A 17565-nucleotide genomic window follows, 5' to 3' on the forward strand; every position below is an offset into this window, starting at 1 on the left:
TCGGGATTGCTCGCGGTAAAAAGCCGAAGTTCGTGGATTTCTTTCGGCCTGTAGTCTCTGTCGCTATTGTTGCGGGGTCCACTTAATCAGTCCACCTGGCGACTACATTCCGGTACTTGTTCACATGCGGATGAATTTAACGTGCAATATTTCTAATTCTGACATTTTAATTTTTATATTTTATTTATTAATTAATATTTTTTCCCAAAAAATAATTATTACTTAATAATGATCTATTTTCAATTTTAGAATTCTAATTTATTAAAAAATATTAATTCAAACATTTAAGATTTATTTCAACTATTTATTGCTGCTTTTTTAAGTAACTTTTTAGCACAAATTTTTTATACTAAAAAATCACTCAAAAAAAAATAATAAGAAAACAGTCTCAAATGAAATCTCAATATATATTGCAGAGTTATATATATATAGTTCATTCTCTCTCTTTATTTCTTATAAATTTAAATCATTTGGAGAAATTTTTCCTCTCAAACAATAAGATTTTTTTAATTATCTTATGTTATCTTGGTTCGTGAACAAAAGAAATCTAATTATTTAATATAATATTCAACTAATTCATGCACAATCGTCAAAAATCAAAGAGCCTATTCAAAATTCAGGATTGCGCCTCATCATAAAAGAAATGAACTAGTGGTTTATCCCCATTTTTTATTTTCTTCTCCCCAATAAATGTGTCATATGAATTCCTCGTGCATGAAGTTGTAGACCGCACAACCATTGTCTTGTCGACCTAACGTAATGTCTTATCATATAGCTTACTCGAATATTTCATGCTTACTCACTAACTTAACACTCAAAAGCTATCCCAGCACCTTCATGCAAATCTACACCCATTACCATGTTGACCTAACATAATGTCCCATCACGTAGCTTATTTGTATAGTTCATGCTTACTCACTAGCTTAACCCTGATTTGCTAGCCTAAAGCACAACATGTGGTGCAACTAGTTTTGTTACATCCACATGCCTATAGTAGTGCGACCATCATATAATTCATCATCTCACCTCTTTCACACAAAGTTAGAGGTGTCAATATTTGACATGACCCGAAAATCGGACTCGAACCCGACCCAAAAATTTCGGGTGAGGGTCAACCTGTATCCGAAACGGGTCAGATTCGGGTTCAACAATTTGACCCGTTTCAAAAATTAGGTCAAGTTCTGGTTATCCCTTTGACTTTGACCCGAAAGTGACATATTTTTTACCCCGAAAACTCGTTTTTACTAGGAAACCCGAGATTAACTCGTTTTCGACCTAAAAAGCGGAGTTTGACCCATTTTTAACCCGAAAACTAGCAATTTTTTCACAGTTTTGGGTTATTCGGGTCTTGTCGGGTTGACCTGGACTCAAAGCGGATTTAATTCGGGTCCGAAAAACTGGCCCATTTTCAAAAATTGGTCGGGTTCGGGTTAACCGGAATAGTGCTGGGTCAATTTCGAGTTTGACTCGAACCCGACCTGTGACCCGAAATTGACACCCCTACACAAAGTCAACTCATCATCTCATGTAGTTTGTCGTATTGCATAGCTCACCATCTTGCATGTCTTGGTAGGCATTAATAATGTTCCCTTAGGTTGTGAAAGTTATAAATTTTAAGACATTCATCAAATCACTATTTATTCATGATTATTATCTTAAATGGGATATAAGATTAAGTTTGGAGAGCGTCCGTTATGGATTGACGATAAGGGAGTGTGAGTTGATTTGACTAGAGCTTGGGTAAGTCATGAGTTCGGCAAATTGAGAGAGCGTAATAAGTAAAATAGAGCATCTGACTATAAGGGTTTAGAAAGCTCTATTCATATGAGTGATTTAGTCCCTTATATTGAGCTTAGACGACGACTTGTAAAAAATATTTTAATTAATTTCATAAATATATATACATTATTTTAACTATGATCTCTATTTGTAGAAATAATATCTTGGTCGGGAGCCAATATCATTAAAGTTGCATGCAAGGATTCACCAACATCAAATTGATCAATAGTGAGTTGATGATAATACGAGAGAAAGCTCACATGAATATCATTTTTTTAGTAATAACAAATAAATAAATAAAAATATATTTTTAGGGATTTATTCTCGTAGGATGATTTCATATAAATTCGGGAGGGTCAACTGTCTACTAGTGAGGGATCATCTTCATGATTGACTCAGTACTGTGAGTACCACATGTGGTCACAAGCTGTTAGAGATAGAAGGGGAGGGTTTATGGCTTAAGTTTGCTTAGATAGGCTATTAAGAGCAGTACATCTACCTCGACATTTTATAATGTTAATTGAGTAGAAAAAATTGTCAGCCATAGGGTTGATGCTCTGACAAAAGAGATAGAGAAGATGAGACATATTCTGACTGAGATGGAGGCGATGCTGTGATCATATCAAGCCAAAAATCAGAAGAAAAAGGATCAGGAGCATGTGTATAAATCATAGGGTAGCTAGGACATGAAAGATGATTAGATTTAAGTTAATGTTGAAGTTGTTTTTGGACTTTGAAGAACAAGCTTTTCTTTAAAAATATATTGATGTGATCTCTTTATTGTAGTTGAACTTTATATTTTAAGGGTTGATTATGTTGAACTTTATGTTTTCGTATTGTTAGACTTATGTTTTAAAGTTTGTTTGTTTTAAGCTTTATGTTTTCAACACTTTTAGTATGTGTTAATTGTGAATATTGTGTGTTAGTCCATTTTATTTTGTTTATATTATGCATTTATTGCATGTATCACATGTGGAGGTGTTTGTGGATAATAAAGAGGCTGACAATTTTTTTTACCTTGCTACAGGTTTCATGCGGCCTGCTAGCCTCCAAACCATCGGAAACTCCGATATCAGATGACATTAGAAGCCGCTGAAATAATAAATAAATTGTTAGAAACTTATGATGATTTTCTAGCGACCCATCCGTAAAAAATTATTGGTTGTTAAACCGCCAGAAAATACTTGCGGTCAAACTGCGAGTAATGCCACCCAAAATTTATGGTAGGTATTCTGCTGAAGCCGCCTCTATGACTGTCACCACAACCAAAATTGAAAACCACCAAAAATAATTTTTGGTTGAAAAAGCGTTGACGTATTACGTTTCATACGTGACGTATACCGGTTGAAAAAAATTTGCCGAAACACTAAAATTATGCTGTAAAAGTGCCCATTTTCACTGGAAAAATCACTCGATAATGAATGATTTTTCTGTGTTGCGACTAGCCAAAAAATGAATAGAGAAACCATCCTTAATGGAGTCGCCATAAATATGTGAGATCTAAATGCCCCAGGCTTTTTGTGGCCCCTTTCTCTCTTTTTAGAGTCATATGAGAGATTTTTAACAAGTAGGTTCCGAGGTAAATTTTCATAAGGCAATTTTGGTTTTAATTAAGACATTGCTTAGAGATTTTGTCCTTATTTTGTGAGGGTTTTATGATATGAGTTCCAGTTTCCTCTTTAGTTAATTCCTCCCAGTAACGAGAAAGAACTTTTGATCATGGCTAGTCGTTAAACATATAAGTAATATCCGACGTATAGTAGCATCATTATTTAATTTTTAAAATTTTGATATTTAAAATTAGTTACTCACCACCTTGCACTTAAAGTGGATGGTGGGGGGAGTGATGATGAACCCGATCAAGATCCCCATGGTTCCATTATCCCGGGTCATCATAATCCCTGGTCTACTTTGTTTGAGGAGGTAGTCGACCCAACCGGATAGATGGATCCTTGTCGACAACCATGTGTCGCTTCGTTCAAGGGTACCTTGTTTGGTATATATATTTTTAAATGGGATAAATTTAAATCTAACTTAGCTAACAAAGGGTTTGGATGCTTGAATGGTCGGATCGACTGAAGGTGCTGAGAGTAGGGAATAGGTTGAATGCTCTGTCTGCTGTAGTTAATGTGGAGGAAGATGGATTAGCTTCGGGGCTTTGATCAAGACAGATTCAGGTTGACGGGAAGAGGCAACATCGGATTGAATATGGCTTGCGGTTGTGGAGTTTGACCGACAGGCCAGGGAGGTGTCGTGGGTTTGGTGCTAAGGTCTGCGGCCACGAGGGGGTTCAAATCGGAGGGCGTGTGGACGGGAACAAGATTGGGCTTGTCGGGTCTGGTTCGATCGGGTGAGGGGTTCCTGCTGAAGAATTCGTGGCTATGTGAGAGATTGGTTGGGAGGTTGGATAGAAGGAAGAAGGTGGATGGCTCGTGGGATCGGAAGAAATGTTCGAGAAGAATAAACAAACGATTTCTTGTTCGATTTCCTTTTAATGAAGAAACCAGAGCAGGCAATCATGGGATTTGAGCAGGACTTTTGGGAGGAGACATGAACAGCACCGAAAGCACATCTAAGCAAGATTTATACAAAATTTTAGGGATTTTCATTGAAGTCAACAGGATTTAACATGCAGTGTTGCGACATTAGGCCACTATTCTAAAAGGTATTCGTGGCTATATATATATATCCCTGCCACTGTCACCCCTCTGCTCTTTTTTGCGTGGCTTGACCGGGAAGGAAAAGGAAGAGAGGAAGAGAAGGGGGGAGGAAGAGAAGAAAGAAGAAGATAGTGGAACCTCTCCGACGCTTTTCTGTATGTCGCTTGTATTCTAAAAGGTATTCTTAATTAATTATATTTTTATCTCTGTCTTCAGTGGATTTGATTTCTACATATTTATTTATCTTAAATCTAATTAAAATATATTATCACTTAATTTCGTGATCTTCCACTGCATAACTTTTGATATATTATAAATTTCATCTTTTGAATGATTTATATAATTTTCTTGTATTTTCATTGGTTAAATATGTGCATAGAAATTTCTGAGTAAAATGAGTGAGGAAAAAACATACTGAGATGGATTGAAAAGTAATGTATTTGTGATGAGATATGAAAATACTAAAATGTGATATAAAGTAAAATGATTGGTTTGAATGAATACGAGCATAAGATTGAGAGCGTGTTATTAGAGATATATATAAAGACAGAAGATGTGAACTAAGTGACAAATAAGACAAAGAACTACGTGACTGGAGGCACCACTTGAACTTATAGGGGTCACACTAGAATCTTATATATCTCATTGATAATCTTGATACTAATTATTGTTATTGCTTATCGTTACTAAATAAGCATATTGATACTATTGATTGTATCATTGATAGATTATCGAAAATGATTGAATGATATGACTATATGAAACTGATTGAATGATAAAAATATAATGATTGATTGAATGTCAAAATGAGATATAATGTTTTAATATGACTGATCAATTGGCACAGGTGATCAATACATATAGTATATATTTATTTATTGACTTCCTTACAGAAGTTACAGCATATTATTTCTCTTTTGTCTTGCATTGATTTCAGGTATAAGATTTAGTTATTTTAAAATTTATTTTACTTACTTATTTAATTTAATACAACAAGAAATACATTAGTTAGATTTGTTCGAGCTTGAGCTTCATTAATTATATGAGTTTGAGCCTAAGCTTGAGATCGAGTTTAATTTTACGGGTCCGAGTCAGCTGACGAGCATATCATTTATTATGAAAGAGAAAAATTTTATGATTCAAGCAATTAATATAAAAAAAATGGCAAAAAGAATGACAAATTAAAAAAAAAAATAATGACACTGTTGGGTTGAGCTTGATTAATTAGATGATCGAGTTCGAGCTTGAGCTCGAGCTCGAGTTTAATTTTACGGGTTCGGGTTGGCTCACCAAGACTCATTTATAATGAAAGAGAAAATATTTATGATTCAAACAATTAAAATAAAAAAATGGTAAAAAGAATAACAAATTAAAAGAAACAAAAATAACAAAAATAATTATTGATAAAAGTATGCCGGTTTAACAACTTTATTCTTAAACTCCAACATACTAATATACTTTGAGTGTATTTTATAATAATATATTTTAAACGATTTGGCTCTTGAGTTAACGATTCGAGTTGGAGCTCGCTCAAATTTGATTAGTTCGCTCATTGAGCTCGACTTACAAACCATTTATTGACCTAAGCCCAAACTGGCTCACCAGTCAACTTGACTCACTTACACCCTTAACCTAGCCCATCAATAAATAAAATTTATCCAAAATTTAGTTTAGATAGGTTTTAAATTAATGTGATTTGTTGTGAGAGAAATGTTTTGATTGACTAGTCATATATCACGATAATATCAAAATAAATTCAATAATTATTAAATTCATTTTGTTAAAAAATTAATTTTATGTAACGTATATAAAAAGTAGAAAAAAGTATGCTTTCAAATTCAACCGGCATGCTCAACAATTAAAAAATTATTGATAAAGGAATTGTAATTTTATAAAAAAAATAAAAATTTGAATTTGTTAAATTTTAATTATTTTATTTCTATGACCAATGAGAAGTGATTTATGGGCAATTTGTTTGTAAGCATTTATAATTCATAAGTATTTTAAATGTTGTGTAAAATAGATGTAACATATGTGTAATTCATGCTATCATTTTTGTGTGTGTTTGATAGGAAATACTAAAAAAAAAAAAAATTAAATTATGGTATGCAAGATAGAGGCTGAGTGATGACTGACGGAGGCAGTCTCGTCAAAGATGTCAAAAGATGCAGGGGAGGTCACATAAAGGCGAGATAATGTGCAGTCTCAACGGACACTATTGATGGATGCGAAGACGAGAGGAGGTGAGGTTTCACAAGGGAAAAATTATTCTGTGTGTACACCGGAAAACGTTCGGAGGCCAACTATAATGCATCACGTCATTTTTTTGCTCGGTATTGGTGCTGGTTACTGCTATGTATTGAGCGACGTGACACATTTTGATTGGCCTCCGAATCGTCCGGTGTCCACACATAACAATTTCTCTTCACAAGGCGATATCCTGAAGACGTATTTTGATAGTGATACGAAGAATGTCTTGACAAATGTGAAGATGAGAGAGGGTGCATGAACAACACAATATGACATGATAAGAGATAGTGTACTTTGAATTCATCAAATTCAAACTGAATCATAATAGCCTAACGATATTAAAAAGGTTTACTTTAAAATTTACATTAAAAATCATTAAATTAAAATATATTTGCAAACGATCAAGTTCTGTTCAAACTATGCTGAAATAAAGTCAATATAAAAGTTGATAAATAACGCACAAAATCAGCTCCCATGCTGGTCACCCATCATACTTGGCCGGAACCTAAAAGGTCCAAAGTTCGGTGGAATTGGGCTGGACATAGACCAGCATGGAGGCCCAATCACATTTGTAAGGTGACTGTAAAGATTTAAATTGAATATATATATATATATATTCGATAACTGAGATTTTTACTGTTTATTGCCAAGTCATCCAAATATCTACTAGTCACCTTAAAACGTTTTTTTTTCCTTTTAATTTTAAATATTTAAAATAAGCTTAAGCTATCAAAGTGCGACTAATTATTAATTTTTACTATATAGATTTAAAATTTCTAAGTCATCAATAATTGTCTTGATGTGAGTATAAATCTTGAGGTATATTTAAATTAGAAATTTACGAAACTAAATTCAGAAACATTCAAATACTGATTTCAACAAATTTATAGTCAAATGGAGTGTTTCAATAAGGCAAATCGAAAAATATCAAAAGATGTTCAATCCAAATTTGAATGAGCCTAGATCAAATGCTTGAAGTAGAATTGAAAATTTGAGGGCTTTAATTAGACGCTCCTTATCTTGCATACTTATAATCAAATTGAGGGTTTCGATGAAACAAATCTAACGAGCCAAAGGTCACTTAATTTCAATATTATTAATGAAGAAACTGAAGAAACGAAAGAAAATAGAGGAAAGACGAAGGACAGAGACATAATAAAAGAAAAGAAATATATTTATTTCATATCCGAGATACAAGACAACACTATCTATATATAGAGGATGATAAGGCAAATGCTCAATTACACCATGCAACATCAACAATAGAAAATAATAAGAAGTTATTTATTTTTATGTACTAATACGCCATCACAAACTAATGGGTGTTGTATGACAGTCAAATTGTGCCGTAAATTGAGGAACCTTGGTGTTGAAAGGGACTTGGTAAATATATCAGCAGTTTGATCAATTGTATTGATCGGTAGCAGACAGACGTTGTTGTTGTTGTGAATGTGGTCCCTTATAAATTTTTGATATATCTTAATGTGCTTAGTTCTCGTGTAAAACACAGGGTTATTAGCTAAAGCAATTGCCGATGTGTTATCACAATACATGTCTGTAGGTTGGTCTTGATGTATGTTGAAATCTTGAAGGAGATGACGAAGCCAAGGAAGTAAGAGACGCCAATGTTCTGTATACAGATTATGTTGATGATCTGGCAACAGTGTGTTACTTTTTAACAATCTACGAGATAATTGAGTTGCCTAAGAATGAACAATATCCAAATGTAGATTTGCGAGATACATGATCACCAGCCCAATCGGCATCTAAAAAAGATTTTAGAACCATGATAGATTTAGTTATTGGTATACCGAAATCTAACGTACCTTTGACGTAGCGAAGGAGACGTTTCAGCAGATAGATATATTGAGGGAGTGGATGATGAATATGTTGAGAGAGCTGATTGAAACTGTATGTTATATCCGAACGAGTCAATGTAAGATATTGTAACATTCCTGTTAAGCGTCTATAAAGTTACGGATCAGACAAGATCGGATCGTTTGGAAGGGTAGTTGGAAGCTTCGTGCAAGTCGGGTTGGCAAGAGAATTGCAAATAGGTAACTAAGCTAATTGCAAAAGAGGCAATGCATATTTCGGCTGTGAGAGAAAGTAAGAATGGTTGATGTAATCTATATTGATCCCAAGAAATTCATGAACCTTGCCGAGATGTTTCATAGTAAATTTATTGCTTAGTTTGTCGATGATGATGGATATTTCCTTTTGATTATTCCCCGTAATAAGGATATTGTCCACATACATAAGAATATAGATTTGTGTTTGCTTGTGATGAAGAATTAGCAGAGATGGATCGGCATTGCTGTGGACAAATCCAATAGAAAGTAGATATGATGTGAACGTGTTATACCACTGCATGCGAGCTTGCTTCAGATCGTATATAGCTTTATGAAGATGGCACACATATTCAGGATTAGTGGAATCTTCGAAGCCTTTTGGTTGGGCCATGTAAATAGTTTCAGATATGTTTCCATGTAGGAATGCATTGGCGACGTCCAACTGATTAACTTGCCAATCATTGTGAAGAGCTATAGTCAGAAGGATGCGAATTATTGGTAGTTTGGCGACGGGGCTGAATGTTTTTGTATAATCTAATATGTAGGCGAAGGGTTCACGGGAGAATTTTCGTCTAGACGATCCTGATTTCGTCCAGACGAACCATACAGCCAAAACTGATTTTCTGCACAACTTGTACCGATCGTCCCGGACGATCCAACTTCGTCCCGGACAAACCTGGAGCAAAAACTGATATTACAGGTGAGATCTCGGATTGAGGTTTGCTAGAGGATGAAGGAATATTTTTGAATGGATAAGAGTGTTCATTAAAAGTAGTATGTCTAGATATATAGATCTTTTAGTAGTAGTATCAAGATATTTATATGCTTTGTACGCGTCAGAGTAACCAAGAAAAACATAGGATTTAGATTTGGGCTAAAATTTGTGACGGGTGTGGGAAGGTAGAAGAGGAAAATATTCGCAGCCGAAAGTACGCAAATGACTATAGTCAGTTTTACATTATGAAAAAGTTTAAAGGGAGATATGTTTTTGGTGGTGATAGAATGCATCTTATTGATTAAGTAAACCGATGTTAAGACGGCTTCTGACCAATGAATATAGGGAACATAAGCAGTGTGTAAGAGCGTTCTACAGGTTTCAATGATATGCATATGCTTACGTTCAGCTACACCATTTTGTTGAGGATTGTAAGGACAAGAGATTTGATGGTTTATTCTGTGGGTTTTGAGATATGTTTTGAAAGCATTGTTAAGGTATTCAGTGCCACCATCGGTACAAAGCACTTTGATAGAGTGAGAGGTATAAGTTTCGATTTGTTTTTTAAACATAATAAATATATCAAACACCTCAGACTTATGACGCATAGGAAAAATCCAAAAAAAAATGGGAAAAGTTGTCAACAAATAAAACATAATATCGATAGCCTTGAACGGAACTAACAGGGGACATTCCCCAAATGTCCGAATGAATAAGAACAAGATTAGTAGTTTGATGATTTACAGATTTTTCAAATGCTATTTTGTGACATTTTGATTCTTTACAAGAAACATAAGAAGATATATTTTCTTTGATATTAAGATGTGAATTACATCTTGAATAGTTTTTAAAATCCTTTCATGCGGGTGCCAAGCCTTTGATGCCAAGGAGTAGAGTTATTCTGAGTGGCAGAGAAAGCCTTTGGTTGGTGGTAGGGAGGAGTAGTCCGAATGGGATACAACCCATTATGGAAGGGTCCTTAAAGAAGAACTTGCTAAGTCTTCAAATCCTTAAACATAAAATCGAAAGGATTAAAATAATTGAAATATCATTATCTTTGGTTAGTTGCGAAATAGAAAAAAAGATTATACTACAATGACGGTGTATGAAAAATTTGTGATAATTGCAGCTTATGAGATGGGGTCAGTAGTAAATTGGCTCCAGAGTTTGCTATGCTAACAGATCATCCATCTCCAATGGTAATGCCATCAGACCCTTGATATGGTGTTGAGATGGATAAGTTGTTGAGGAATTTGTAATGTGCGACGTTGCTCCCGAGTCAAGATACCAGTTGGTGTGAGAGGTGTTAGATGCAGCTACCATAGCACAGTTTGACTGATTTGAAGTTGAGGGAATGTAATTTGCATTGAGACGGTGCCAGCAATCAGACGCCGAGTGACCTTTCTTGAGGCATATTTGGCATACGGTTGCAGAATTGCTGGATGGCCTGGTCGCATTCCCTGTAGAAACAAATTGTTTACCTTTATTTCATCTGCCATGACCGCGAGATGAGTATAATTAAGGCGAGGTTGGGGTCGTTGATAGAGTGATTTCGAGCAGCATATGAGGAAAGATTAATCTCCTCCCTGAGAAGAAGTGGGTAGAGGTGATCCAGGTTAATAGGGGTGAGCATAGTGTGAATGGCGGGTTTAAAAGATTGGTATGAGGTGGGTAATCCATTGAGAATATACAAGATGATATCCTCATTGTCGACAACGGAACTAGCCGCCTCGATTTGATCAACCAGAATCTTGATTTCAGACAGATATTGGGTCATGGTCACGTTCTTGAGAGAAATATTGTGAAGAATATTTTTGAGTTGAATGACTTTGGACCGGTTTGTGGATTGAAAAAGTTGTTTAAGCATAGACCAAATTACTGATGTGGAGTCAAGATTCACAGCGTAAGGAAGTGAAATGGTGGAACATAGGTAGGTAGACATACAAGTTTTGGTCGGTGAGTGTCCATTGAATGAATGAAGGATTCGGTTGAAGGGTGCCATACGAATCTTGGATCGTTTGAGAGGGAGAGGAGGAAGAGGGATCAAGATACTTATCAAAATCGTTTGCACGAAATTTTTTAGGATTTGTGATCGCCAAACTTTATAGTTTTCGAGATTGAGCTGATTCAGAACAAGGTTCTTGATGTTAGAAATGACGAATTTCAGATTGGGTGAGATGGCAGATTCTTCAAGAAAAGCCAGATCCATGCTCTCGCTTAGGCGCTAAGAAGCCGAGTTCGCCATGATCGCAACTCCTCACGACCTGCTCTTGATAGCATGAAGAAACTTAAGAAATGAAAGAAAACATAGGAAAGACGAAGGATATAGACGTAACAAAAGAAAAGAATTATATTGATTTCATATCTCCGATACAAGACAACATTATCTATATATAGAGGATAATAAGACAAATGCTCAATTACACCATGCCACATCAGTAATAGAAAATAATAACAAGTTATTTATTTTTATGTATTGATAAGCAATAGAGTGTTATGTGTAGAATCTGATTGTGTTAATCAATCAGGTTATTCTGTTGCCTTAGAAAAAGAACCCAAAAAATTTTTCCCCATAAAACACTTCGATGCTATGTACCAAAGCGCCTCAGCACTGTGTTTTCGAGCTCCCCAACGTTGAACGATAGAGAGCGGTGCACTGTAATGGTCTAGATACGACACCGCAGTGGATGAAGATGAAGGTTTGAGAGCTGTAGCATTGCGAGAAAGACTGCACTATTTTCTTTCTCATTTTTCTGAAGGGTTGTGTCCCTTGGGTTATTGAATTGGTTGTCTCTTGTATTTTGAGGAGAAAGATATTGAGAATGGTGTATGTGAGAAGAGAAGCAAGGAGAGAGTAAGAAATAAGAGAGATATGTATTTATTTCTCTCAATTTTTATAGTGAAATTTTTGGTGTGGTGTGACGCAGTGATTTTTTCTCTATTTTGGGTATTTCCATGTTAAATCATGTTGTCATTTATTTTTTTCACAGCTTTTACTTTCTTGCTTGTTTCGTTAATGTGGTGTTTACTCCTCATCCCCAAATAAATTCTCGAGGCATGTCGCTCTCTAAAATTTATAAATAAACCTCCATTCTCTACATGAGGGGAGAGCTAGAGCTTGAACTTTGGCTAGAGATTCAAGGAAGGTCAAATATTATAAGGATGAGTAGCATCACCGACCCACTATTTGACATACCACTCGGCAGTTGTTGTCAAACCACCACCCAACCTACTTTCTTTTTATCATCGTTGCATGACTACAATCTCCTAACCTTTATTGCATGATTAAGGTCATCCAACCACCATTGTCTAACAATGATCCTCCTATCACTTAGGCTTTTCTACAATCCTCTAACCACACCGCTCAGGTATGATCCTTTGACCATAATTGCAAAACTATGATCCTCCAATTATCATCGCCTATCTATAATCCTCTGACCACTGTGACCCAACTATAATCCTCCAACTACTGTCCCCTGATTAATATTCTTTAACCACTATTGTCCGACAACATTCTCATTATGATCACCTTGATACGATCCATCGACTACCTTCACTATACTATGTTCCTATCATGGTCCTACAATCACTATTGCTCGACTATTTCTAATCTTTATTGTCTGATTATGATGCCTTGCCCATTGTTGTTCTACTTAATTGCATGACTGGAGCCCTCTAACTTCTCTGGCCAACTATAATCCTCTAACAAACATCACCAAACTATAGTCCTCTGATCACTTCCACCCAACTACGGTCCTTTGTCACTCGTCGCCCGACTATTCTCTGCTAAACACCATCACTCGATCAAAATCCACTGACCACCTTCGCACAACTATTTCCCTCCAACCATTGTTGACCAACTATGATCCTATGACATCCTTTTCTCGACTATGATCCTTTAACCACTATTGTCTAACTATGATTCTCTGACATACAATCCTCTTGTCGTTATCGTCTAGGTACACCAACCATTTCTAATAATTTCAACATACTCCATAGCTTAAAAGATCGATGCATTCCATTAGGGGTGTTGGTGAGCCAAGCTAAGTAATGAGCTAACTCGAGCATGCTAGATAAATGGTTTGCAAGAGAGCTTGATGAGAGAACAAGCCAAACTTGAGCCAGTCCCGACTCAACTCATTAACTAGTTAACTTGCTCTTTTAAAAAAATAATACCTTAAAAAACTCTTAAAAATATATTAGTATTATGAAATTCAAGTGTAAATCTATTATAAATATTTAAAAATTATATCTCACATTATTATTTCAAGTATTTCTTTATTATTTATCCTTTTATTTCTCATTCTTTTAATAAATGTATTATATTAATTATTTAATTTATATTCATTTTCTCACTTTTGCAGTCGGCTTGAACTCAATTAATTAATCAAGCTCATGTTAGGGATGACTCGACCTAGGCTTGACTCATTTACACCCCTACATACCATCAACAATAACTCTAACTCTCGACATCAGTAAAAAAATAAAATTTATGCTGGATTCTTTGGTATATGTTTTTCCCTCCTCAAATGAGTAGACAAAATATACAACAAATACTCTTTATGAGACAACTCCTATGTTGTAGGACTTTTTTAACTTCCATCATGCAATTCATTAGACACAACTTATGTTTATTATATTTTATCAATCTTTCCCAATCACAGATAAGTGCATCATTATATTGTAAGAATGACAAAAACTCGGGTGTCTTTTGTGATAACGTTCATATTTATATTTATTAAATCTTTGTACAAGACTAAGTTAATAAACTCTTGGGTTTTACCACTACGAATATTATGATACACAATAAACTTAATTATTAATAGTTTAATATACGAAAACCTGATGTTTTTCCTGAACGGGATTGCTATCCAGAATTCTGCATGTTGGTAAACTGCTGTCCAACAGATTCCTGCAATTCCACACTAGCTGGCCAGCCCCAGAATTCAACCCATTGCTGTCCAGACTTCTCCTCGCTGCTGTTTCACATATCAAGCACCTGAAACCTGCTGTTTAGGAGATTTAGAACATGTAATTGCTATCCAAGGTGTCTAGCAGCACCAGGAGCAGGCCGAATCATGGCAGACCCTTATTGGGTGCTGTCCAGAGCCCTTCCACGAGTCCAGGCTGCTGTCCCAACTACTATGATTGTTGTCCAGAGGGCTCCGCACCTTTCCCTTGTTTTCCCACCAATTGGAGAGACTTTCGAAGGATGTTCAAGGCAGCTAGGAATTTCAGACTGCTGTCCAGTACTTGCAACCTGATGTCCAACACTTTGGGAAGCCATCTAGACCACATTGGAGCTGTCCAAGCTACTTCCCACTTGGTAGTTTGATGTCCAGGGAAATTTGCACATGTTTTTTTACTGTCCAGCCCGCTAGAAGGTCTTCAAACACTGTCCGGACATTCCAGACAGCTGATCACACCTTCAGGAATGTTCTTGAATGCCTCCTACTTCCTCCCAAGTCTTCTTACAGTCGTGGGAACTACGTATTTTCTGATTATTTGGGTAAACTCCACTCCAATTCTCTTATCTCCTTAGTTTACTCATCAATTATAGTTTTAATGTGATTTACGACGATCGTGCCAATTATTCTCCGTAAAGTTTAGTGTTTAGTAGAACTGTGCGATGGTCATTTCATAGTACTTATCTTATTATTAGCATAAGGATTTATTGTTGAAACCATTCATGTATGCAAAGTTAGATTAACTTGATTGTTTTCTGATCTTAACTTTTACGCGCGTGATTCGGCCTAAGCTTGTCTTACCGCTCTTTGTGTTTTATTGCGTCGTTTAAATTCACCATTAATATATAATTATTTGTTCTAGGAATATTAAGTGTGCAAATTTCTTAAAGTAATTCATCTTTGCATGTTCGTTCCACATCAAATGTTAACCTGAAAAGGAAAGGTCCAAAATTTCAAGATTCAGCAGGGATTCCATTGTGGTTTAAAACATGATAATATAATAAACATTAAAAATCTATAATAATTACTTAAATGGCAATATATATATATATATATATATATAATTTCTTTATTCAAAATTTTGAGGGAATTATTTACAAAATTTGAATTAAAAAAAATAATGTAGACGATATTAAAATTTCTATTTAAGTTTTTTACTTTAAAATTTAGTTCTCATACAGCATAAAATTTCGATATCTAATTTAGTTTTTTTTTTTTTTGAATGAGCATTTTTAAGGCCCATGATAACTAAACAATTATAGGCTTATTTATCCCAAAAAGATAAATAAATCTTTCTGTGAAATTTGATATTTTAATAATTTTTAGACATGAAATATTTTACCTAAAACAAAAACATATATACCATAAATTTTTTAAATTATTTATATATTAACCATTTAAAATTTTATATTAATTTACATACCATTATAATCTCTAAAAAATTTTGATCCTTCATAGTATTCCCCATGTACTTCCAACATATAGTATCTTTCTTGGTCAGTAAAAGCTTAGGCTATACTATATTATTGCAAGCCTCTCACAAAAGGTTAATAGGAAAAAACCAAAGTATTAAGCTCATTCAATTCACGCAGCAAAAAAAAAAAAAAAAAAAAATTCACGCAGCAACAGTGATCTTAGATCTCTCGTTGTTAGATACTTGAATTTTGGATCTGTTTGGCTGATTATTAGGCTCCCTCATGAATCTTAGCCTTCTCGTTGAATCTGCTTCTTTTCTCTCATCTTGCAAAATTTGCTTGTAACGACACTCTGCACTACAAAATCCTTGATCACCCCTGAAAAAGCAGCAATAAATCAAATCATTAACTATGAATTTTCATCAAAGGCTTTCTTACTGCTTTTTAAAGAGAAAGCCATCCCAAACGAAGCCTTACTGTTACTATTATTTTTTTTAAGCAACAGTTCATGATATGATCATCAAATCTCTGCTAAAACCTTAGCAGAATTAAACATTAAATAGCTAACTGTTAAAGTTTAGTAATTAGGCTAATCCATACCTGTACATATAAACCTCCTTCTGAAGGCTCAGCTCTTTACTGCATGAGAAGCAGTACTTGAGAAAATCAGCAGATGAATGCTTAGCTGGTTTATCCTTCTTCATCACTGATGATTTGATCAAGACTTTGGAATCAATTCCTCTATGTTTTACGAGGATCTGAAGCCCAACAAGACCATCTGTTACTGCTGCAAAAACTCCATTACTGGTGTCAGAATCCTTTTTCCCTTCCTGCTCTATGTGAAAGATGCTTCTGCTTCTTGAAAGCATCTCCGTTAGAAGAGGAAGGGGAAGAAGGAGAGAAGAAAGAGTGAGGTGAGAAATACTCAGAAAGGAAAGATGAAAAGATGATAAAGAGAAGAATGAGGAGATGAAGGAGTGATTGTTATTAAAGATCACATACTTATAACCTGCAAAGGACCTTTTTTTTTGGGAAAATACAAGAAAGGAGCCTTCAACCTTCTCATATGTTGCTATGGAGTATTTAATTCTTATTATGGATTCTTGTTCGGGTCAAGTTTGGAGCAGGGAGCCATTGATTTAAGGTTATGTAGTTTATGTGAGTTTTTTTGGACAGTAGGGTCATTTCATAATTCATTTCATAAACTTCAACGCGTTAATTTTTGAGTTATAGTGACATAATTTATTTCGCTCTCAGCTCTTTGTTTGAAGAAATTATTCTGTAAGGAGATCGGACGCAGAATGCTGTTTGGAGATTAATTATAATACATCACGTCAGCAATATTGAGCGATACTGAGCAGTACCGAGCGGTACCGAGAAGTACCGAGCGGTACCGAGCAGTACCGAGCGGTACCGAGCAGTACCGAGCGGTGCCGAACAGTACCGAGCAAAAAGTGATATGACACATTCTGATTGATCTCCAAACGACGTCAGGGCCCACACAGAATAATTGAGTGTTTTCAAAAGAAAATATCTAATATTAATAATGTGGAAGATAGAGAGGGAGAGAGAGCAATGTTTGATTACCATACACTAAAATTTGATTTGACATAGCTATACAGTTGTGCTGATGTTATGTTTGACAAAATTTCTTTAATGCGAATATTTTTTTTTTATGTTTTCTATGTAAAACGCTAAATAAATTTA

The 17565-nt window shown here is 35.1% G+C and overlaps 1 protein-coding gene across 1 annotated transcript; it reads right to left on the bottom strand.

Moving 5' to 3' along the window:
* Positions 1-15874: 15874 nt before the first annotated feature.
* Positions 15875-16981, bottom strand: LOC110101833 (FCS-Like Zinc finger 17-like). Its single transcript, XM_020829899.2, has 2 exons — positions 16459-16981; positions 15875-16236 (listed from the first exon to the last, which is right to left on the bottom strand). Exons 1-2 carry the CDS (start codon positions 16725-16727, stop codon positions 16059-16061), a joined length of 447 nt encoding a protein of 148 aa, XP_020685558.1. The 5' UTR covers positions 16728-16981; the 3' UTR covers positions 15875-16058.
* Positions 16982-17565: the final 584 nt, after the last annotated feature.

Source organism: Dendrobium catenatum, unplaced genomic scaffold (genome assembly GCF_001605985.2).
Source record: "Dendrobium catenatum unplaced genomic scaffold, ASM160598v2 fragScaff_scaffold_1226, whole genome shotgun sequence".
In the NCBI taxonomy this organism is placed as follows: Eukaryota; Viridiplantae; Streptophyta; class Magnoliopsida; order Asparagales; family Orchidaceae; genus Dendrobium; species Dendrobium catenatum.

Excerpts from the sequence above, each read along its gene's own strand:
- LOC110101833 (XM_020829899.2), bottom strand. The coding sequence starts at position 16,727 with ATGCTTTCAAGAAGCAGAAGCATCTTTCACATAGAGCAGGAAGGGAAA. Across the intron at positions 16,237-16,458 it reads AAGGAGGTTTATATGTACAG|GGGTGATCAAGGATTTTGTA; the intron begins GTATGGATTAGC and ends CTGCTTTTTCAG.